Source organism: Gracilinanus agilis, chromosome 2 (assembly GCF_016433145.1).
Source record: "Gracilinanus agilis isolate LMUSP501 chromosome 2, AgileGrace, whole genome shotgun sequence".
NCBI lineage: Eukaryota > Metazoa > Chordata > Mammalia > Didelphimorphia > Didelphidae > Gracilinanus > Gracilinanus agilis.
The window spans coordinates 367,818,118-367,841,646 of NC_058131.1; the positions used below are offsets into that span (position 1 = coordinate 367,818,118).

Below are 23,529 nucleotides of genomic sequence, written 5' to 3' on the forward strand. Positions count from 1 at the left end.
AAAACAGACAAATTTGGCTTTGGATGGAAAATGAAGCAGGGCAAAAGCTAAGGGAGTTTTGTCAAGAAAAGTTGCTGGTTATAGCAACACTTTTTCAACAACCCAAAAGGAATCTCCATACATGGAAATCACCAGATGGTCAATATAAAAATCAGATTGATTCTATACATTTAAGTCAGAGAAAGAAGCTCTATTCAGTCAATTGAAACAAGACCTGGAGGTGGGCGGCTGGGTAGCTCAATGGATTGAGAGTCAGGCCTAGAGACAGGAGGTCCTAGGTTCAAATTCGGCCTCAGATACTTCCCAGCTGTGTGACCCTGGGCAAGTCACTTGACCCCCATTTCCATCCTTACCACTCTTCCACCAAGGAGCCAATACACAGAAGTTAAGGGTTTAAAAAAAAAAAACGAACCACAAAAAACAAGACCTAGAGCTGACTATAGCTCAGATGATGAGTTTCCTATTGCAAAAGTCAGACTTAAATTGAAGAAAATAGGAAACTATGAGACCATATAGGTATGACCTAAATAGTAGTGCTAATGGATATGAAATAGAAATGATGAATAAATTTAAGGTATTATATCTAGTAGATAGAGTGCTTGAAAACTATGAACACACTTTGTGGTATTGTTTAGGAGGCAGCAACACAAAAAAATTCCAAAGAAGAGCAAGAAAGTAAAATGGTTGTCCAGTAAGGTTTTACAAAGAACAGAAGAGAGAAGAAAAGGGAAAGGAGAAAAGGAAAATATATGTTTAACTGAATACATAATTCCAGAGAAGAGCAAAGAGAGAAAGTTTTTTCTTTAAATGAGCAATGCAAAGAAATAGAAGAAAAAATAAAATGGGAAAGGCAGGAGATCTCTTCAAGAAAACAAGAGGTATCAAGGGAACATTTCATGCAAAAATAGGTATGATAGAAGACAAAAATGGCAGAGATTTAACAGAAGTAGGAGAGATTAAGGAGAAATGGTAAGATTATACTGAAAAACTATACAAGAAAAATCTTAACATCACCAATAATGACAATGCTGTGGCTACTGACCTAGAGCCATACATTCTGGAGAATTAAGTCAAGTGGGTCTTAAGAAGTATTGCTTACAATAGAGTTAGTAGAGGTGATAGAACACTGAGCTATTTAAAATCTTAAAAGATGATGTTGTTGGGGGCAGCTGGGTAGCTCAGTGGATTGAGAGCCAGGCCTAGAGACAGGAGGTCCTAGGTTCAAATCCGGCCTCAGACACTTCCCAGCTGTGTGACCCTGGGCAAGTCACTTGACCCCCATTGCCTACCCTTACCAATCTTCCACTTATAAGTCAATACACAGAAGTTAAGGGTTTAAAAAAAATTTAAAAAAAAAAAAAGATGATGTTGTTAAAGTGCTGCACTCAATAAGCCAAAAAATTTGGAATACTCAAGAGTAGCTACTGGATTAGAAAAGATGAGTTTACATCTGAGTCCTAAAGAAGGGCAATGCCAAGGAATGTTCAAATTCCATAAAAATTGTGCTTATTTCATACACCAGCAAGGTTATACTTAAAATTCTGAAAGCTATATTAGAGAAATGTAAGTTAAAACAACTCTGAGGTACCATCTAACACATGTTAGATTGGTTAATATGACAGAAAAGAAAAATAATAAACTTTGGAGGAGATGTGGGAAAGTTGTGATACTGATACACCATTGGTTTATTGTAATCTGATCTAATCATTTTGGAAAACAATTTAGAATCATGCTCAAGGGACTCAAACTGTGCCTATGCTTTGATCCATCAATGCCATTACTAGGTCTGTATCCCAAAGAGATTTTTTTAAAAAGGGAAAGGAGCCTATTTGTGCAAAAATATTGCAGCATTTTTATGTTCACAATGTATTGGAAATTGAAGGGTTACCCATCAATTGGGGAATAGCTTGAACAAGTTGAGATATATGATTGTGATGGTATACTATTGTGATGACAAGCAGGATGATTATGGAAAAATCTGGAAAGACATATAAACTGATAGTAAGTGAAGTGAGCAAAACCAGAAGAACATTGTACACAGTGACAGCAATATTCTTTGATCAACAAAGGTGAATGAACTAGTTATTATCAGTAATACAGTGATCTAAGGTAATCCCAGAGACTCATGCTAAAAAATACCATCTCTTCAAGAAAGAACTGATAAGAGTCTGAATGCATGCTGAAATATACTATATTTAACTTTCTTTCTATTTCTTTTTTTGTTTGAGATTTTTTTTCACAAAATGACTAACATGAAAAAAATTTTATATGATTTCATATGTAAAATCTATATTAGATTACTTACTGTCTTGGGGAGGGAGATTTGGTAGAAGGGAATGAAGGAAGGAGGGTGAAATGGAAGGAGAGAATTCAGAACTCAAAACAAAAAAAGGAATGTTCAAAATTGTTTTTACATGCAATTGGGGAGAAAATAAAATGTTATTTAAAAAGTTCTGCAAGCCAGGCTTCGGCAATATGCAAACCAAGAAGAGTGGGGCCACTTTTCAAAGAGGAAGAAAAATTAGAGACCAAATTACCAACATTCACTAGACTATGTATGGAGAAAGGAAAAGAATTCCAGAAAAACACTTACTTTTATTTCATTAATTACATTAAAATCTTTGATTGTGTGGATCAGCCCAAAATGTAGCAAGTTCTCAGAAAGATTATTTGTGTCCTGAGGAATTTGCATGCAAGTCAAGAAATGATAGTGAGAACTGAATATGGAACAACTGATTGGTTTAAAATTGGAAATGGAGTACAACAGGGCTAAATATTGTCACTATATTTCTTTAATTTATATGCAGAAAATATTTTGTGAAATACTTGGCTGGATGACTCAAAAAGTGGAATTAAGTTGATAGGGAAAAAATAGTAACAATCTCATATATACCACTCAGGTTGGACAATACCACTCTGATGGAAGAAAGTGAAGAATTAAGACAATCTTGATAAGGGTAAAAGAGAAGAGTGTTGGCTTGATGCTTAATGTTTAAAAAAAAAAACAGAAAACAAATAGATCATATTAGAAAAATATTCAGAAAAATTAACTCAAGACTATTCACCAGAAAGCCAAATACTGAAACTGAATCTTAAATACTTTAACCATATAATGAGAAAACAAGACTAGAAAAGATCCTGATGGTAGGAAAGACTGAAGGTAAAAGGAGAAGGGGACAACAGAGGATGGGATAGATATATTGTGTCATGGAAGCAATGAAAAAGAGTTTAGACAGACTTCAGGAGATAGTGGAGGATAGAAGGGCTTAGTTTGCTATGGTCTATGGGGTCACAAAGAGTTGGACGCATCTAAACAGCAAAACCAAAATGATACCAGATTGGAGCTTATAACCAATAGTATAAGAACCTTCAATCCCTCAGGATTACTCCTAGAACCTGAGAGAGAAATGGTCAGCCACTCTCTGGGGTCCAAGTCTGTCAGTTCAAGAGAAGGTTGAGAATAGAATTCAGAGGCCATACTACAGTAAGATCATAAGGTCATATAAGGAGTTGGAAGGAACCTTAAAGGTCAGTTAGTTCAATTCTAGTCTTATAGATGAGGAAATTGAGACCCACAGTCATTAAGTAACTTGTAATTCGTCAAGTTGACAAATTAAATTATGACAGTAATTATAGTAACTTCCAGTAATCATCTTGTTCCTTTTAATACATTCCTTTTTTTAATTTAAATTTATTTGTTTCTTTGTTACATTAAAATGCTCAATTAATTCCTTCCCCGCCTTTCTTCCCCACATTAGAATAGCCATCATTTAACAGAAAGATGTATGTATATATAAAACCATGTCTTACTTATTTCTGTTTATTAGTTCTTTCTTTGGAGGTAGACATACCCAAGTTATTTTTCAACCAATATTTCTGTTGCTGTATATAATGTTCTCTGTTTCTACTCATTTCACTCTTCATGATTTCATGTAGGTCTTTCCATGTTTATCCAAAATTAACCTGTTTATCATTTCTTATGGTGCAGTAGTATCCCATCCCAATCATGTGCCATAATTTTTTTAGTCATTCCTCGACTCATGGGCACTCTTTCAGTTTCCATTTCTTTGTCACCACCAAGAGAACTTTGTGCCTTGGTTAGACTCCCTAACCCTGCATATATTTCAGCCCCCTAATCCCTTCATTCAAAGCAAAGTTCTTATATTATTCTTTCCTGAAGCCTTCCCTGATGTTACCCTTTCCTCAGATTTCTCATAGCACATTGATTGGCTCTTTTGTGTATTCCTTTCTGTATTATATTACATTTATTTATATATACTTAACATTTTTTACTAAACATTGCTAGACAGCATTGTGTACTAGACAGAGAGTCAGCCTTGGACTCAAGAGACCTGAGCTTAAGCCCTGCTTCTGACACATACTAGGTATGTGACTTTGAGTACAACACAATCGTGTCCTCCTGTAAACTACTCTCTAAAATTACATGTGTTGATCTGAATGGGTGGAGGCTCTTTTTATACAAAGGTTCCTCACACTTATGAATTCACAGGTATATACCCCCAAAAGTTATATTCTCTTTACCTCAAGGACATGAACCATGCCATTTTCCACCTTTGTATCCAAAGGCAGCTTAGCTTGGTGGCACAATGGCTGGAGTCAAGAAGACCTGGATTCAAATTTGACCTCAGATATTTATTAGCTGTATGACCTTGGGCAAGATCTAATCTCTGTCTGCTTCAGTTTGCTCAATCATAAAATAGGAATAATAATAACATCTACTTCATAGGGTTGAATGAAGTTCAAATGAGATAATATTTGTATAGTACTTTTAGCATAGTGCCTAGCATATAGTAGGCATCTAACACAAGCTTGTTCCCTTCTCTTCCTCTCCATGAGATCTAGCATAGTGCCTTCCTTATAATAAACAGACATAACTTTATTTCATTGGTATGAAGATGTCCTCCATTGTCTGAAATGTCTATAATCTGGTAGATAAATCTTAGAGTTGCCTGAGGCTCAGAGAAATTAATTGAAGCACAGCTAGTAAATGTCAGAGACAGAATTTTAATTAGTCTATTCTTGACTACAAGTCCAACATTTTATTCATTAATTGCAAACAATATGCACTTAATAAATGTTTCTTGAATGGAACTGGGTTCAAGAACAATTTGAGATATTAAGGAACTTCATGATTTTGGATAAGTTGCTTTCTCTCTAGGGCTTTTTTTTTTCTTATTTATAAAAAGAGTGGTTGGACAAAATTATTCTCTCTAACTCTGAAGTTGGATGATTTTTGTCCACATTCTTTCTTTGCCTCATTTCCACTGAAAGAAATCATGAGGCACTCTAGGAATAGAATGGATGAGGCCAATCTACATTCTCAAAATTTTCCACATAATGAGTAAGCTCATTTGGTTAGAGGCTGGTGCTAATGATGTCAAGATCACAGGTATGAGACTATGTCCCTAAACTGGGTCAGATTTCTCACAACAAAATCCCAATGGGGAGTAGGCAAGAACATGTGATCTGTCTCCATGGCCAGAAAGAAAAATATCAAAGAACGCTCCCAATTTGTCACTGCTGTTGCGTCATCTTCAGACTCCTTACATTTCCAACCCCACAGGTGAGATCAGGGTATAATACCAGTTCAGTCATCATTCAGTGAACTTTCTTCTGAAGCAGTAGGTAGGATGACATATGTTGCAATTATCAGGAAAAAGGAAATGATTGAATAAAAGCTGATGAGCCAGAGTTGGGGTCTTAACTCCAGCATAATTGGGCATAAAAAATTGGCTTTATCATTTAGATTTTGCCGAGTTTTTCCTTTTAAAAATCTACATAGATAATGACTTGGGTTTGCTGAGGCATGCTTTCTTCTTCTGGGCTAGGCAAAAATTTTATTCCATACCTTTGTCTTCATTCAACAAAGTTAGAGGTCTCTTCAACTAGCCCTCTCTTCTAACCCAGATTGTGTGATTCTTTTAATGATTGCTCACTCTGACTGATGATAGGTATCTCTGTTTTTCCAGAAATATATACATGTGCATATATACACGTATGCACACACATATATGTAATGTGTTTATACACATACATATATCCATATGCATACATACATAAATATATATTTCTCTGCCTAAAGATATTTGTTATTCAGTCATGTCTGATTCTTTATGACTCTGTGGATCATGTTGTCCAAGGTATACTCTTGGCAAAGACAGTAGAACGTTTGCCATTTCATTATCCAATGGATTGAGGCAAAAAGGGGTTAATTGACTTGTCCAAGGTCACACAGCTAGGAAGTATTTAAGTCCAGTTTTGAAGCCAGGTCTTCCTGACTCTCCAGGCCCAACACTCTATTCATAGAGTCATCTCACTATCTATCTATTGTAATAGCAACCTCCATAACTGTCAGTTGTCACTCATGTTGATCTCTATCTTCTTCTCAAACGTTGCTATTACACTACATATATAGATATCTACATTATCATTTATGGCAATCTACGTCTTGGACCCAGGAGCTAAAGCAAGCATAGGAGAGGGGGGAAAATGCTCTCTAAACACGATTTTGAAGATGTTATTAGGTAGGGAACCAAAGAGAACTGTAGCAGCAAATTACATTTTAATTTTAGCTACCAGTGAAGGAATATAGTAGAATACTGTCCAGGTTCCATCTGCTAGTTTTTTCTTCCCTTGACTACAGACTCAAATGTCTCCATCTGACCACAGCTCAAGCTCACTGGGCCAAATGATCATTAGAGGGATGGAGGAGAGATTAGGGATGCAACATACAAGGCTATATTCACTTTCTGCCTCATTCATTACCTTTTTGAAATCTCCACATCTCTGATATTCACACAGCATCATGTCAAAAAAGATTGGAATTGTAGCTTTTCGAAGTTCAACTTCAGGAATAAGTGTCATTTCTAGAATTGGTCCAACCATCCCAGGAATAAAGCAGATTTTGTTCTGCCCTGAAAGAGAAAAGGGTACGCATGTGTTAAATGCAAACAAGACCTCCCCCTCAAACATGGCAAGGGAGAGAAAAAAGGAATGTAGATATAAACAAGACAGATGATGTGCAATTAGTCACCCTTGAACTAAATTAAAAACAGAGTATATTAGAATAGCTTATCCAACCAAAGAGATACTTGGAAGTTGTGTCTTTGCATGGCAAGAAAAAAACTTTACATTGGGAAAAGGAGCCATGCATAATGGAGAACTGCATTATCAAGATTTCAAAATTTTAGCCCTAAAATTGCTATTCATATGCTAATAGGAAAGATACAGTTAAGTGTGATTGATTTAGAAGTTTTCTATTTGACCTCACTGGCACCCTAGTCAAAGAATGACATACCCAATTTCCTTATTATAAATATAAGGAAAAATCATACATCCCAGATTGGTGAGGACAAAGCCCATTTTTTTTTAATGAGAAAATTGAGAGGTAAATAGTGGATAGAGATTAGGATTTAGAATTGGAAATATAGCCTTTCAAATTATATTCTGAATCTTAACACCAGTATGACCCAGAGCAAGTCACTGAAACTGCCTCAGGCAACTTAGTAGGTCTTATCTACTTGGCAGAGCTGAATTGTGTTGTTTTGCATATTAATGGAAGAAGTTTTCTCTTTTCTTTGCCAAGGAGAATAACTCTACCAAGTGTCCAGAGAAGGAGAGCCAGGACTGGGAAAGGTCTTGAGTCCATATCATATGAGGATAGTTTGAAGGAATAAGAGATACTTAGACTAGAGAAGAGAAGTCTCAGGAATATGAATTATGTTTAGGTATTTAAAGTATTTGAAGTATGTGGCAGACTGTTAGATGTAGCAGATAGAGCACCCAGCCTGGAGTCAGGGAGATTCATCTTCCTGATTTTAAATCTGGCCTTAAACATTTCCTAGCTGAGTGACTCTGGACAAGTCACTTAACCCTGTTGGCCTCAGTTTCTTCATTTGTAACATGAGCTAGAGAAGGAAATGGCAAACCACTCCAGTTATCTCTGCCAGGAAAGCCCCAAAGGAGTCATGAAGAGTCACACAAGACTGATATGACTGAACAACAGCAAGTGAGGAGGAATTAGACTTGTTCTATTTTGCACCATCGAGGCACAATGAGGAGCAAGGATTAGAAGTTGGAAAAGGTCAAATTTAGGTCTGATGATAAGAAGCACAAGTAAAGAGCTGGAGTCCTCTTGAAATATGGTGAGTTCTGCCTTCTTGATGTTTTTTCAAGCAAAGGCTGGATAATTGGTCAGGTATGAATAATGGGGATTCCTTTTGGATATGAGTTTATCTAAATTGCCATTGAAATCCCATCTCAAATTCTGTGATTCTGTGAGTTGTCAAACTAAGAATTTTTTTTCCTTTCCCTCCCTCCTCCCCATCTCCTTCCTCCCTATCTCCCTTCCTTCCCCCCCTCCTTTGTCCCTCCCTTTCCTACTCTCCCTCCCTCTGTCTCTCCCCCTATTCCCCTCCCTCCCTCTTGGTCTCCCTCTCCCACTCCCTTCCTCTCTCTCTCCCTTCCTCCCTCTTCCTTTCTCTTTCCCCCTTCTTCCCTCCCTCCCTCTTCCTCTCTTTTTCCTCTCTCTCCTCCCCTCTCTCTCCCTTCTTCCCTCCTCTCTATCTCTCCCTATCTCTGTCTCTGTCTGTCTGTCTCTCCCTATCGGTCTCTCTCCCCTTATCTTCTCACTTTCCATTTTAGAATTAATACTATGTATTGTTTCTAAGGCAGAAGAGCCCTAAGAGCTAGGCAATGAGAGTTAAGTGACTTGCCCAGGGTCACACAGTTGGTAAGTGTCTAAGGCTGGATTTGAACTCAGGAAGACAAGACACAATCTATATTTTAGGCACCAGGTATCTCCTGCTTCTGGGTCTCCCTTAGCTGCATCTTGGTTAATCTCCTTGATTCCCAGCATCAGAGGAGCAGCTTTGCCCCAAGGTTCTCCTCCTCCAGCCTTAGTCACCTCAGAGTAGCTCATCCTACTGGGCCGCAGCCCCTCCTACCTTCTTGGTTCAATCCTCCTTAGCCTGGCAGGTAGCCTGCTTCACGTGCTTCTTGGTTCCCAGCTGGCATGCACCATGCAGGCAGCTTCCACAACCTTTCTCTAAATAAACTGAGCATCCAGAGTCCTTGTGTGGGCAGAAATGTTTTTCTTTTTCTTTTTTTTTTTTTGGTGGGGGGAGAGGTGGGTGGTGGGTAAAGGCTACTGTGGTACAGCCTGCTTGCAGGCTAAAACAGTATTTTCAGATTAAAAATGAGAATATGAACAGAGAGGAATGAAGGGGATTCTTGAGATTCTAAGACTCAAATTAAACTAAATTCTAGAATAAATTCTCAGAATTAAAAAAATCGGCAAGACATAAGTGTTAGATGACTAAATTATGGATGCCACCCTAGTAATGTCTTCAGCCAGTAAGAGTCGAATAGGGGGGAGTCAAGTGAAGGATAAGAACTCTTTTTGAGGCCATCAGCTTCCTTCTTGGCTGCATTTTGATTCCACTTCAGGCTCAAATCTTCACCAAGGCTTAGCAAGAAAATCTTGCTTTTTGTGTGCTTCATAATAATCACTGTTCTCCATTTTTCCCATGGCCCATCAGGATAATTTAAGTCTTTATCAATCCATAATAGGTTTTTAAAATTCAAAGTCAAGTAGGCAAATAGCTAGATTATAAACGAGAAGAGGTTAGATATTCAGTGAACTCTATGGTCCAGTAAAAAGAAAATACTGAATATGAGAGAGTCCTTAGAAAACTCAAGGCCTTCATGTATGATAAGGATTTATTTTAACTGTCCCTAGAAAACAAGGGGAAATGCCAGAGGCCTGCTCTTTCTGTGATACCTCTGACTTGCTTTCCAAGCAATCTATTAAAGAGGAGTTCTGGAAATAGGGAAAGGCAGAAAGAAAGAGATGAGGACCCCTTAGCCAGCATGTGATTTCAGTGTCTCAAGAGATAGTTTCAAATGTAATTGTCTTAATTTACATCCAAATGAGATCAAACCATATAGTAGATGCAAAATGTATATACATGTAAATACATGCCCATGTGATTGAATATACCCTGGATAAAAGGATACTCAGGGTTAATGAAATATAGGCAAATCTGGCAAAGGATAGCTATTCAGATAATATCTCTGCTGCAATATTTAAAGGCAAGTGAAGGAAAGGATGGGTGAGGGGAAGGGGCGTCTTTTTGATTCAGTAGGACCGAATTTCATTAGGGACAGATGCATTATGTTGGGGGAAAGCTTTTAAAGTTGAAATGCCAATATGCTGTCAAGATAAAAGCCCATCTCAAGCCACTAGGCCCTTTATAATGGTGGCAGTACTGACTGCTCCAGGAATAAGTTTAGGTACGTGGGTGGAAAGGATGTCTTGTGTTCTAGAAGCTTCTCTGGGACCCAATTTTTAATTTGTTCAATAAAAGTAGCTAGATTCATCTATTACTCATCTCTTAGGCATATGGTAAAATTTAATGGGGAAAGTTTAAGATTCTCTCAAAGGGTTTGCTGATATAAAATCACTATAGATTTAGGCAAAAAGAAATATGGGGAAATCACATACTCCTAGGTGGTAGTTGATACCATTGGAGGTATAATCTTGGAATCTTGGATGGATTGCTCTGTCTCTGTTTCCTTGCCTACAGTCAGTCAGTCAGCAAGTATTTATTAATTGTCTGCTATTTGCCAGTTGCAGTGCTGGTGCTACAAAGAAAGACAAAAGACATTCTGCTACCAAGAAATATAGAGCTAATGAGGGGGTCCAACCATGTGACCACTAAGGTTTCAACTTGCTGAAATTTTACAAAAACTACTCCTGCGGAGGTAATTCAACATGGTACCTGAAAAATTTCAATGTCCTAAGTTCTATTGTTGGCAGCTAGATGGCTCAGTGGATAGAGCGCCAGCTCCCGAGTCAGAAGGATCTGAGTTCATATCCAGTCCCAGATATCTGCTAGTTCTGAGATCATGGACAAGTCACTTAACCCTGTTTTTCTCAATTTCCTTATCTATAAAATGAACTAGAGAAGGAAATGGCAAATTGCTCCAGCATCCTTGCCAATAAAATGCCAAATGGAGTCATGAAGAGTTGGACGTGATTGAAAAATGATTGAATAGCAATAGTGAAAACAACAATTTCTTTTGCATTTGGTCCTCTGTATATCTTCTTAGCAAGATGTCTCTAATAGACATGGGAGGTCTAGAAATCAAGGAATTAGGTTTACAAAGGTCAAGGAACACAGGTATAAGAGAGAAAGAATGCCTGATTAGCATGCCACCCTTGAGAGTAAATGACATTCCTGGATAGTTGTGCTGGGATGGAGCCTGGATGGGCTCAACCATGAAGACTAGTCCTTGTTCCTCTTTCATCACCACAGGTTGTAGGAAAGGTAGTGTCAAGTTAGAGTGGAGGGAGAGGGGAAATAGAGAAGGCTGTGTTATGGATCACATACAAGTTCCCTCTTCCCCTCCAGGAAATCAACCACAAGTCAATTATGGAATCTGAGATCTGGTGCTGGCAGGGACCCCATTGGTCCTATAGTTCTACCTTATTTTATCAAAGAAGAAACTCAAGCCGAGGGATGCTCTGTGACTTGCCCAAGGTCACACAAATAATTAGTGACAGAAGCAGGATTTCTATCCTCGTACTCTGATTCCTAATCCAGTGCTTTTCCCATTGTATCAAAGCAGTTTCTCACATAAAGCAGAACCTTTTGCACCATTACTTAGCTAAGATTCATTTTACTTCTCTCCTAATTTAACAAATTCTCCATATATATCCATAAATACCCAAACAGGTTGAAATTAATATATTTTTATACCCATCCACATAACCAAAATTCAAGGAGAACCTGCCAAAAAATCATTATGATTATATAAAATCTTTTTGTGTACGGAACAGCTACAAAGAATAACATATGGGAAGCAGCAAGATGCAAAGATAGATTAGAAACAAAACAAAACAAAATAATGCAGTTCCTAATTTTTCCAGTGGTTCATTAGAGTGGAGATGGCATAAACCTGTACAGATAAGCTTTCTGAAGGCATATGTTTAATGAAGGGAATTCCCTATTGAAGGTATTCTAGGGGAGTTCTCCCCTGTACCTCTTTTTACAGTAAAGGGCTAAAACAGGAGAATTAAGTTCTTACATAACAGACTGTAGGTGGAGATGGGATAGGGCTAAAGTTATAAGAAATAATTTTAGCATCTGGGGCATCCATCAAATCAACTTTTTAAGGAAAAATTTCAGCTGGGTGGGGGAGATGTAGAGCTCTCAGATCTCAGGACCCAAGACCCCATTGAGGAAAGAACACTTTAGGATCATAGATTCTGATTTAGAAGGTACCTGAAAGACCATCTGAAACAACATCCTCACTTCACAGATGAAGAAACTGAGGCACAGAGAGATTTAGTAACTTGTCTCAAGGTCACACAGGTCATAATAAAATCAAGATTTAACTCCAGACTCTAGAGCTTCAGATGCTAGTGTACTTTCCATTTGTTCTATGTTGCTTCTCAAGATATACTAGAGCACCATGAGGCCATTGTTGAGTAGACCATTTGATTAGGAGAGAATAGAAAGAGTCGGGACTAGCAGATGGATACAGAAAGTCAGGAAAGAAAAGGCACTGATACCTAGTAGCTTTCTATTTTAATTAATAATTCTTGCTAATCAGGTGCCAGGTTCAGCTGTTTCAATCTAATGAAGTGTAAGTGCTGGAAGTACATTTAAATTTTGGCACTCTGGAGCAAAGTTCTTGCTGTCTAACTCCAGTTACATCTCAACATAGAATTGATCTGGAGACCGGAAGTCTAGCTATGGAAAAGGGTCTATGAAGGTCAACTCCAGAAATGTCTCTTAAGCCAAGAAGGAGTAAATAGGTAGATATAGTAGATAGTAGGCATAAGCTGGTAGGCGTGGTCCAAAGTCAATAAAAGTGGCATTGCTGAGTAGGTTTGAGTTTTCATCCCAGGTTAGAGTATTTTTGCTCTCTGTTGCTTCTTCAGCTTTGCTGTGCAGGAGCACTCCTGGGCTCTCGGCCAGACAAAAGTCAAAGGCATACAGGTAAAGCCTGTTCCTGATTAAGGCAGAAGAGGCAGAAATCCTAGGATAATCCCACAGGCTCAATCAGAGCAAAAAAGGGCCTCTCCATTTCCATAGAGCCCTTTCCTGGAGTCTAAAGGTTGTGCTATTAGGCAACAATCTACAATAGCATCTGCAAAATGAACTGCCAATCTATCCCAATAACTTGGGTGCCAGTTGCCCACACATTCTATTTTGTGAAAGAACGACAGCCTTGTCCTTTCCCCTTTATTCTCAACTTTGCACAGCCCTTAGGGGTTGAGTCCTGGAGCTGTTCCACAGCTGTGGATCCCTCCCTCTTTCATTCACCGTACAATCAGGCTCTTATTAAGGGCACTGCGCTTACAGTAATAAACGGTTATTTCTAGCTCCCGACACTGAAACCCCCATCGCTCGCATAACAGATGGTCTTCAAGGAGGAGTTTGGCGTGTGCAGATGTGTTTATCTCAACGTGCATGTTTACTCACCAAGCTTGTACCACATATCGCGGATGGCAAAGCCAATTAACCGCCTCATATCCCCATATCTAGGAAGAGGGAAAACATCAGTGTTATTGACAGTCTCTAGGAATTAAATAAAATATCATATTTAGTAAATCTGAAAGTCAGCTTACTTATTCAGGATCTTATTGTACTTGGCATGAGAGAATTGCTCCAGCTGCAGGGAATCCTGGGTGATAAAAGCCACTGCCAGATGAAAATAGTTGTTCCACAGCTGTAAATTAAATAGTAGGAAACAGTCATGGTGTGGGACTGAAAATGGGAAGTCATATTAAACTCTGGGTAATGGTGAATAATTTATGAAGATGGCAGAAGATACTAGCACAGCCAGCATAATTGTGTATTATGTAATCTTCCAAGCAGCTCCAACCCGGAAATTAGTATTGAGGCTAAAGTGATGGCGATGGAATGGGATTTTTATATGGCTGACCTAGGTTCTGACTTGTAACAAGGTATGAAGCTAAGTGAGAGGAATCAAAGAGACAGAACTTCAGAAGTAATCTAAGTCCAGCCCATACCTGAACAAGAAATCCCTCTATAGAATCCCTGACAGTAGATTTTTCAAAGGCATGGTATTTGTTATAATGGAATTTGATCTTTTGGGGGAATTTTTGTTTCATTTTATTTTTTTATTTGAACATTTTATTTAATTAATTAAATTAGAATGTTTTTCCATGGTTACATGATTCATGTTCTTTCCCTCCTTTCCTCTCTCCCCCCTCCCATAGCCAATGAGCAATTCCACTGGGTTTTGCATGTGTCATTGATCAAGACCTATTTCCATATTATTAATATTTGCATTAGGGTGATTGCTTAGAGTCTACATCCCCAATCATATCCCCATCAACCCATGTGATCAAGAAGTTGTTTTTCTTCTGTGTTTCTCCTCCCACAGTTCTTTCTCTGGATGTGGATAGCTTTCTTTCTCATAAGTCCCTCAGAATTGTCCTGGATCATCACATTGCTGCTAGTACAGAAGTCCATTATATTTGATTGTGCCACAGTGTATCAGTCTCTGTGTACAATGTTCTCCTGTTTCTGCTCCTTTCACTCTGCATCATTTCCTAGAAGTTGTTCCAGTTCACATGGAATTCCTCCAGTTCTTTATTCTTTTCAGCACAATAGTATTCCATCACCATCAGATACCACAATTTGTTCAGCCATTCCCCAATCAAAGGGCATCCCCTCATTTTTCAGTGTTTTGCCACCACGAGGAAGAGCACAGCTATAAGTAGTTTTGTACAAGTCTTTTTTCCTTATGATATCTTTGGGGTATAAACCCAGCAGTGGTATGGCTGAATCAAAGGGCAGACAGTCTTTTAAAGCCCTTTGGGCATAGTTCCAAATTGTTATCTAGAATGGTTGGATCAGTTCACAACTCCACCAGCAATTCATTAATGTTTTAGGGACATTTTTGGATGGATCCATTGATCCATCAAATGAGCAACCAATCAAAAACCATTTATTAAGTACAACTCCAGAGAAATAATTGGTAAATAGAAGCAAGCAAGACCTAGTTTCATATATGTATATACCTTTTGATCAAATGATGCCTTCTCTAGTGTGAGGAGAGGAAAGGATTAAGGGAGGGAGTTACCTGGGAATATTAATGTAACAAACAAACAACAAATAAATAAATTGAAAATTTTAAAAAATAATTGTAAAGCCTTACTATGTGCCAGATACTATGCTTTGTACTAAAGATGCAAGGAAAGGTCAAAACACTCCTGCCCTCAAAGAGCTCCCAGTCTAATGGGGAAGACAACATGCAAATAAATAAGAACATGCAAGATCTATAGTAGTTTGGGGGTAATCTCAGAGGGGAAGGTGAGAGAGGGGTGAGAGAGGCCACCTTCAGAAAGTGGGGTTTGAGCTGAGACGTAAAGGAAGCAAGTACAAGAGTTTCTGACTGTATTAATGTTTGACACTGTGCTAAGACACAAGACAAAAATGAAACAGTCCTGGCCCTCAGGAAGCATACATTCTATCAGAGTAGACAGCCTGGGAGGTAGCATGGTATAATGGAATTAGCATTGGCTCTGGAGTCAGAAGACTTGGGTTCATAATCCCACCTCTGATACTCCTAGGTGACCTTCGCTGGGCAAATCACTTAACTTCTCAATGACTCAGTTTCCTCATCTGTAAAGTAAGGAGAGGGTTGGACCAGTTGACCTTTGACGTCCCTGCTAACTCTAACTTAAAGATTCTATAATTCCATATGCGTAAAATAAGTATTTTGTGAGAGATGCAGACATGTATCTGGGGAGAGAGGTACTGAGTCAGGAAAGGCTTCTTCTAGAAGATGATATTTGAGTTGCATTTTGATAGAAATTGGGAATTCTGAGAGACAGAGAGGTGAGGGTGGAATGCCCTCCAAACAGGGAGGACAGCCTGAGCAAAGGCACAGAGACCAGAGGTGGAGTGTAATTCGGGGCCATTTCTAAAAGGCATTTAAGAATTCTAAACAGTTTGTCATATATTGTTTTCTCTGGGAACAGAATCCAGGCACCTGGCCAAATAACCTTGGGGTAAGTTATAGGATTATATGTTTAGAGCTAAAAGAGACTTTAGTGATCATTGTGCACAATAACTTTATTTTACATTAAAGGAAACAGAGGCACAGTGAAATTAAATCACATGTACAAGATTACTGAGCTGGTAAGTATCTAAGGCAGAATTTGAACTGATTTTTCCTTACTCAAAGTCCAAGACTCTACTTACTCTACCACACTGCTTGTTGCTCAAGGGGACTGAAAAGGCACTTCTATTTTTCATCATCAGCATTGTGCTTTTAGTGTAATTAAATCCTTGAGTAAATATATGTTCTATGTTGTTGTTTAGACACTTTCAGTCATGTCCAACTCTTCTTGATTCCCTTTGGGGTTTTCTCGTCAGAGATACTGGAGTGGTTTGGCATTTCCATCTCTGGCTCAGTTTACATATGAAGAAACCAAAGCTAATGGAATTGAGTGACTTGCCCAGGGTCACACAGCTAATAAGTGTCTGAGGTCAGATTTGAACTCAAGAAGATGAGTCTTCCTGGCTCCAGGCCTGACACTATCCACTGCACAACCTAGCTGCCCTATGTGATCTGTACTTCTGGGCAAAGAATGCCCAGCTGAACCGTCTCTTTCCTTCACTGCTTCATGTCCAAGATTCCTCTTAAGCCAAGGCCTTTATAAGAATGTTGGAAGTTAAAGGAACTTCAGGGCATAGTTCAGACCTCTTATAGAGGCCTCTGAACTTCTCACTCGTTCCAATCCTCCTGAAAATACTAAAAGAAAACTGAATGGTGATCTATCTCCATTTATCTAACATGGAACATTCTGAAGGGAAGGGAATGCCAGGCCTAAACATAGCATATATACAGTGCTAAGTACCCAGATGATATTGAATGATTCCATCTTTAAAAAAATTTAATTAAATTTTCTTTTCAATAAAATATTTATCCCCTCCTTGAAAACAAGCAAAAAATAGGCTCCATCTTAGAGACACTGAGGATTGTCAACAACCTCAGTTTCCTTAGTAACCCCCCAACCTACCAGGTCCTAATCCAAACACAGAGCTTTGTGTGGGAGCACTGGTCTTTCTATTCAGATGCTTTTTTTTTTTCTAGGTCACAGCAGGTCATATTAATCTCTTGAAGCACCAGCTGAAAAGCAGGGTCTGGATGGCCTTAAATTTAAAATGTGTTCCCACTGTTTGACTAAGCTGAGGAATCACACACCCTCATACTGCAATTCAAGAGATGAAAAACAAGCCAGTGGAAGAAGGAAATCACATACATGATCCATGAAAAAAATTATTACTTTTTTTACATGAGAAAATTCAGATTTCAAGGTGGCCACACAGGAGAAGCAGAGCACAATGGGTAAAATATTAATCCTGAAAATAAATCCAGGCCAACCCAGTGAGATGCCTGTTCTATTACTGTCCTATTAAAAATCCTGTTATAACCATGGACTTCAGTCAAGCTGGTGTTTTTCCTCTGGGGCATCATTTTACTTTTCAAGTTGCCTTCTTGATATTTCTCTTGACCTTCACCTGGGAATCTTTTAAGGGTAGCAAGAACATGCCCATCTAAACAATAATTATAATTGATGTCTTTGATTTTTACATCACTCACTTTCCCCACTATATCTCTTTCCTCTATTCTCCCTCCCACAGAGTTATCTCTTATAATGAAGAATAAAAAAGAGAGAGGGAAAAAGTTCAGCAAAACTAAGTAATATATATTTTTAAAATTAGAATATTTAATTTTTTTTTCATATTACATGGCAATACAATTTTTTTCAGTATTCATTTTCTGATATTTTGCAAACCATGTTCTTTCTCTCCCTCTCACCCCTTTCTACCTCCCCAAGAACAGAGGTAATATGATATAGATTTTATATATATTATCATATAATTCATATTTCCATGTTTGTCACATAGGGAAAGAAGACACACTGCTTTCACTAGAAAAATTCATGGAAGAAATAAAGTAATAATGGCATATTTCAATTTACATTCAGAATCTGTTGATTGCTTCTATGGTGGTATATATATATATATGTATATATATATATATATATACACACATATTAAATATATTTGTCTTGAGTCTCTTTGAGTTGTTGTTCTTGATCCTTATCTTGTTGATAATAGTTGTCATTCAGAATTGATCATCATACATTATTGCTGTTACTGTATATAAGGTTCTCCTGGTTCTGCCCACTTCACTTTGCATCACTTTGTATAAGTCTTTCCAGGTTTTTAAAAACTAACATACTGATAAAGTCTAGGGATATGTACAGGAATCCAAATCCATAGTCTCCCATCTTTACAGTGAAATAGGGGAGGATGATTCCTCGCATTTTTTCATTGAAGCCACACTAGAAATGGAGCAGATGTTACTCCAAGGACTAGTTATTGAGTGTCATGGCAAACTTTCATGGAAAAGGTGTCTCCAGATGAAGAAGAGAAATTCTTTTCATTGGGCCTATATAGGGCTGATAGAAGTTAGAGTAATGGTCATGGTCTTGCTGGATCTGAAATGATGCTTTGCTCCCACCAATTGCTCTGCTAAAACACTTTACCAGTTTCTACTCATTTCCTGAGGATTTCCCTTTCAATTTAGAGGAATACAGTGTCCCAAATCTAGAACTGGAGGAGCCCTCAGAGGCCACTTAGTCCAACCACTTTATAGATGAATAAAAAGAAGCCTGATGAGGTGAAGTCTTTTTCTAAGGGTCACAGAGGGAATAAGCAACACAGGTGAGATTTGAACCTGGGGCTTTTGACTCCAGAGACAATATTCTTTCCATGGTCCCACTAGAATTCAAGGTGCTCTTCCATTTTATTTCCAGCTTTTTGAAACAAGTCCTTCATTCCAGTCAAATTGGTCTCCAAATTGTCTCAGATATATGTCACGACACAATCCACACCCATTCTTATCTCTACATCTTGGCTCAAATGGTTTCCTTTTCTGGGATTATCTTTTCTTCTCTTCTTGATTCCTCTAAGTCCTACCTTTCCTTTGAGATACAACTCAGATGGCATCTCCTCCATGAAGTCTTTCCCATTCTCCCAAGTCACTTGGGATCTGTCTGATTAAATTATTAATAAAAAATGGCTGACATTGAACTTAGGTTAAGAAACAATGTGACCATAGCTACTTGAGAACTAGAACTACATGGAATCTTTCCTCTCCCTCACAGCCAACTTGCAGTCATCCAATATCTTATAGGTTCCCTGGGTTCTCTCTGTGCCATTACTTGATGAAAATTCAGAGTGCATCCATGTTCTTTTTTACTTTTTCTTCTTCTGTATGAAACTTACTGAACAGAAAATGAAACACATCTCCCACCTCTCAGCAAGAAGATGGAGCTATAGGACAGAGTGGTACTTGCATGGTCAGGTGTAGTCACTACATTAATTGTTTTTATTTAACTGGTTTTTAAAAATTATTATCAGGGAAGATTTAATGCTGGGTATATAAGGGATGTTTTTTTCCAGAAATCTTTGTGATATGAAAACAAAATACATGAATAAAAATTAAAAAAAAATAACTACAATTCATCTCAATGCATGAGAAAGCCCTAGGCACCGTCTTCCTCCATGTGCTGAAATGGCTTTGGTGTTTTTGACCCATATTTTATCCTATTTAATATCAACAGTTATAATCTTTACTAGTTAGAACCAAAACTGGTCCTTTCTACTTCTTAGGACTACATCTAAGCCTTTTTCATCTTGTAGTGATTATTATGTTAGCCAAGAAAATGATCTCAGGGTTTTTCATGGTTAAAAATGCTGATGAATATAGGAAGTCAGAAAGAGAGACAGGAAGGAAGGAAGGCAGGAAGGAAGGAAGGAGGGAATAAAGGAAGGAAATCATTAGTGCTAAGGATACAAACGGAAGATAGTTCTGTCTTTCATGGAGTTTCCTAGGCCAAAGACAGTAACCTTAGAATAAATATAAGCAACCTGAATGAAGCAACTGACCCCAGAACTAATTGGAGCTCTATGAGTATGATTTCGGTGTCACTTAAAACTAATCATTTCATGTTTCTGATACTGAGAACATAAAAGCCACAAAGTATTTTGGCAAACTGAGGATTTCTTCTTTTTCTGCTCTAAACCATTCAGAATAAATATCTATATTAGACTTGAACAGCACAAACTCTTTCTATGCTAACACGACCTTGAAATCATTGGAAGCATCAGTTTATAGAGGGAGATGTCTCTGAGAACCCAAGATCCTCTTCTTTTTTTTATTTAGAATATTTTCCATATTTTCATTCATGATCCCTTCTGACCCCCGTTCTTTCCTCCCCACTCCTGAAGGAAACAAGCAATTCCATTGGGTTATACAAGTATCATTGTTCAAAACCCATTTCCATGTTATTCATATTTGCAATAGAGTGATCTTTTAACATCAAAACCCTAATTATACGCTATTGAACTATGTGATCGATCATATGTTTTTCTTCTGCGTTTCTCTGGATGTGGATAGTGTTCTTTCTCATAAGTTCCTCTGGATCATCCTGGGTCATGGCATTGCTACTAGTAGAGAAGTCCATTACATTCGATTGTGCCACAGTGTACTCGTCTGTGTACAATGTTTTCCTGGTTCTGCTCCTTTCACTCTGCATCAATTCCTGGAAGTCATTCCAGTTCACATGGAATTCCTCCAGTCCATTATTCCTTTCAACACAATAGTATTCCATCACCAACAGATACCATAATTTGTTCAGTCATTCCCCAATCGATGGACAACCCCTCATTTTCCAATTTTTTGCCACCACAAAGAGCGCAGCTTTAAATATTTTTTTACAAGTCTTTTTCCTTATTATTTCTCTGAGGTACATACCCAGCAGAAGCATGACTGGATCAAAGGGCAGGCATTCTTTTAAAGCCCTTTGTGCACATTTCCAAATTGCCCTGCAGAGAGAGTGGACCAATTCACAACTCTATCAGCAGTGTATTAGTGTCCCAGTTTTGTCACATCCCCTCCAACATTTATCACTTTCCTTTTCTGCCATCTTGGTCAGTCTGCTAGGTGTTAGGTGGTACCTCAGAGTTGTTTTGATTTGCATTTCTCTAATCAGGAGGGATTTAGAACACTTTTTCATGTATTTATTGATAGTTTTGATTTCTTATGAAATTCATGTGAAATTCTGCTTATTCATGTCCCTTGACCATTTGTTGATTGGAAGATGGCTTGATTTTTTGTCAATTTGACTTAGTTCCTCATATATTTGGGAAATTAAGCCTTTGTCAGAGAGTTTTGTTACAAAAATGTTCTCCCAGTTTGTTGCTTTCCTTCTAATTTTGGTTGCATTGGTTTTGTTTGTACAAATCCTTTTTAGTTTGATATAATTAAAGTCATTCATTTTACATTTTGTAATGTTCTCTATCTCTTGTTGGTCTTAAATTCTTTCCTTTCCCACAGATCTGACAGGTATACTATTCTATATTCACCTAATTTATTTATGATTTCACTCTGTATATTTAAATCATTTACCCATTTTCAATTTATCTTGGTATAGGATGTAAGATGTCAATCTAAACCTAATTTTTTCTATATTGTTTTACAATTTTCCCAGCAGTTTTTGTCAAATAGTGAGTTCTTGTCCCAAAAGCTGGGATCTTTGGATTTATCGTACACTAGCTTGCTGAGGTTATTTACTCCTAGTTTATTCCACTGATCCGCCCTTCTGTCTTTTAGCCACTACCATATTTTTTTTAAAGCCTTACCTTCCGTCTTTGAGTCAATACTGAGTATTGGTTCCAAGGCAGAAGAGTGGTAAGGGCCAGGCAGTGGGGGTTAAGTGACTTGCCCAGGGTCACACAGCTGGGAAGTGTCTGAGGCCAGATTTGAACCCAGGACCTCCTATTTTTAGGCCTGGCTCTCAATCCACTGAGCTACCCAGCTGCCCCCTACCATATTGTTTTGATGACCACTGCTTTATAGTACAGTTTAAGATCTGGTACTGGTAGGCCCCCATCTTTCACATTTTTTTCATTATTTCCCTTGATATTCTTGATCTTTTGTTCTTCCAAGTGAACTTTGTTATAATTTTTTCTCATTCTATAAAAACATTTTATGGTAGTTTGATAGGTATGGTACTGAATAAGTAGATTAATTTGGGTAGGAGTGTTATTTTTATTATGTTAGCTCATCCTACCCATTAATTAATGTTTTTCTAATTATTTAGATCTAGTTTTAATTGTGTGAAAAGTACTTTGTAGTTGTGTTCATATAATTCCTGTGTTTGTCTTGGTAGATAGATTCCTAAATACTCTCTATTGCCTGGAGCACTGATGGGCAAACTACTGCCCACGAGCCAGATGAGGCCCCCTGATGTGTTCTATTCAGCTATGTGACATTATTCCTAATCTGACGAATACAATGAGTAGGATACACAATACAATGAAACTTGGAAAGAGTAGCCTTAGAACTGACAGATGTTTGCTCATCACTGGTCTAGAAGGATTTTAAATGAGTTTCTCTTTCTAACTTTTGCTGCTAAGTTTTGTTGAGACTTGTACAAAAATATCCAGAAATGTTGATGATTTATGTGGAACCCCAGATTTTTTAAATCACTCTTAAATCATCCCATTTTCTGCTTCCCTTCTTATACTTTTCATCTGATCATAAAGCTAAAAAGCAATCGGGTTATCCAATCCAAACAATGTCTAGAGGAAGAAACAGATCCAGAATGACTCACTCAGAATGGTTTACCCCAAGTTAGAGGCAAAGTTAGGTCTAGAACAAATATAGTACTTCTGCTACCATGCCTCCCTATGATCTGATATGGAAAGGGCATGGTTTCCAAATCTAGCTGTGGAATTGGTCTACTTTCCAACTAAAAGGTCAGTGACTTAGCCTCTGAATCACTCAACAAAGACGCCTGACCTGGCACTTCATGTTCTCCCATCTATACTGGGGATGTTAAAGTATTTTACACACAGTATAGTGGCACACGAAACATAGGGATGTTGGATCCTTGGATGAAGATTGGGCCAGGAAAGCCTAGCCATGAGAGTTAAGGTTCTAGTTTGTACTAATCACCCTCCTTTACTGGACAAAAGCTGCCAAAACTGCATTGCATCATGATAGATACTGGGCCTGCTGATAATAAATGTATAATTAATGAAACTCTAAAAGGAGAGTAGAGGTACCACGGTCATGGTGCAGAGAACAAATCCATGGTCATTATAGACAAATAAAGAAGAGAACAAAGGAAAAATTGAAAAGTAACCAATGGGTTGCAGACCCTTCAATCATTTTATTCTGAAGCTCTGTAAAAAAGGAAAATGATTCCATTTCTCTCTTTATATTGGTTACTGCTCTATTTTCTGCCCATGAAATTTGACACATTCTGACATTGTCATTGTGCCCCTTTCCCTGATAAGGACAAGAAAGTTGTCTTCTTCCTGTCATGTATCTTTGGGAATAACTACTGAAGTCCCTCCCAGACCTACAAAATGAGGGATC

The 23,529-nt window shown here is 38.0% G+C and overlaps 1 protein-coding gene across 1 annotated transcript in view; it reads right to left on the minus strand.

Moving 5' to 3' along the window:
- The window catches only part of DOCK2 (dedicator of cytokinesis 2), a 562,271-nt gene that overhangs the window by 64,767 nt on the left and 473,975 nt on the right, over positions 1 to 23,529 (minus strand). Inside the window, exons 31-33 of the mRNA XM_044659840.1 lie at positions 13,661 to 13,761; positions 13,515 to 13,573; positions 6,787 to 6,935 (exon numbers count right to left, since the gene is read on the minus strand). Of these exons, the coding sequence (XP_044515775.1) occupies positions 6,787 to 6,935; positions 13,515 to 13,573; positions 13,661 to 13,761 (309 nt within the window). The remainder of the gene's footprint in view (positions 1 to 6,786; positions 6,936 to 13,514; positions 13,574 to 13,660; positions 13,762 to 23,529) is intronic.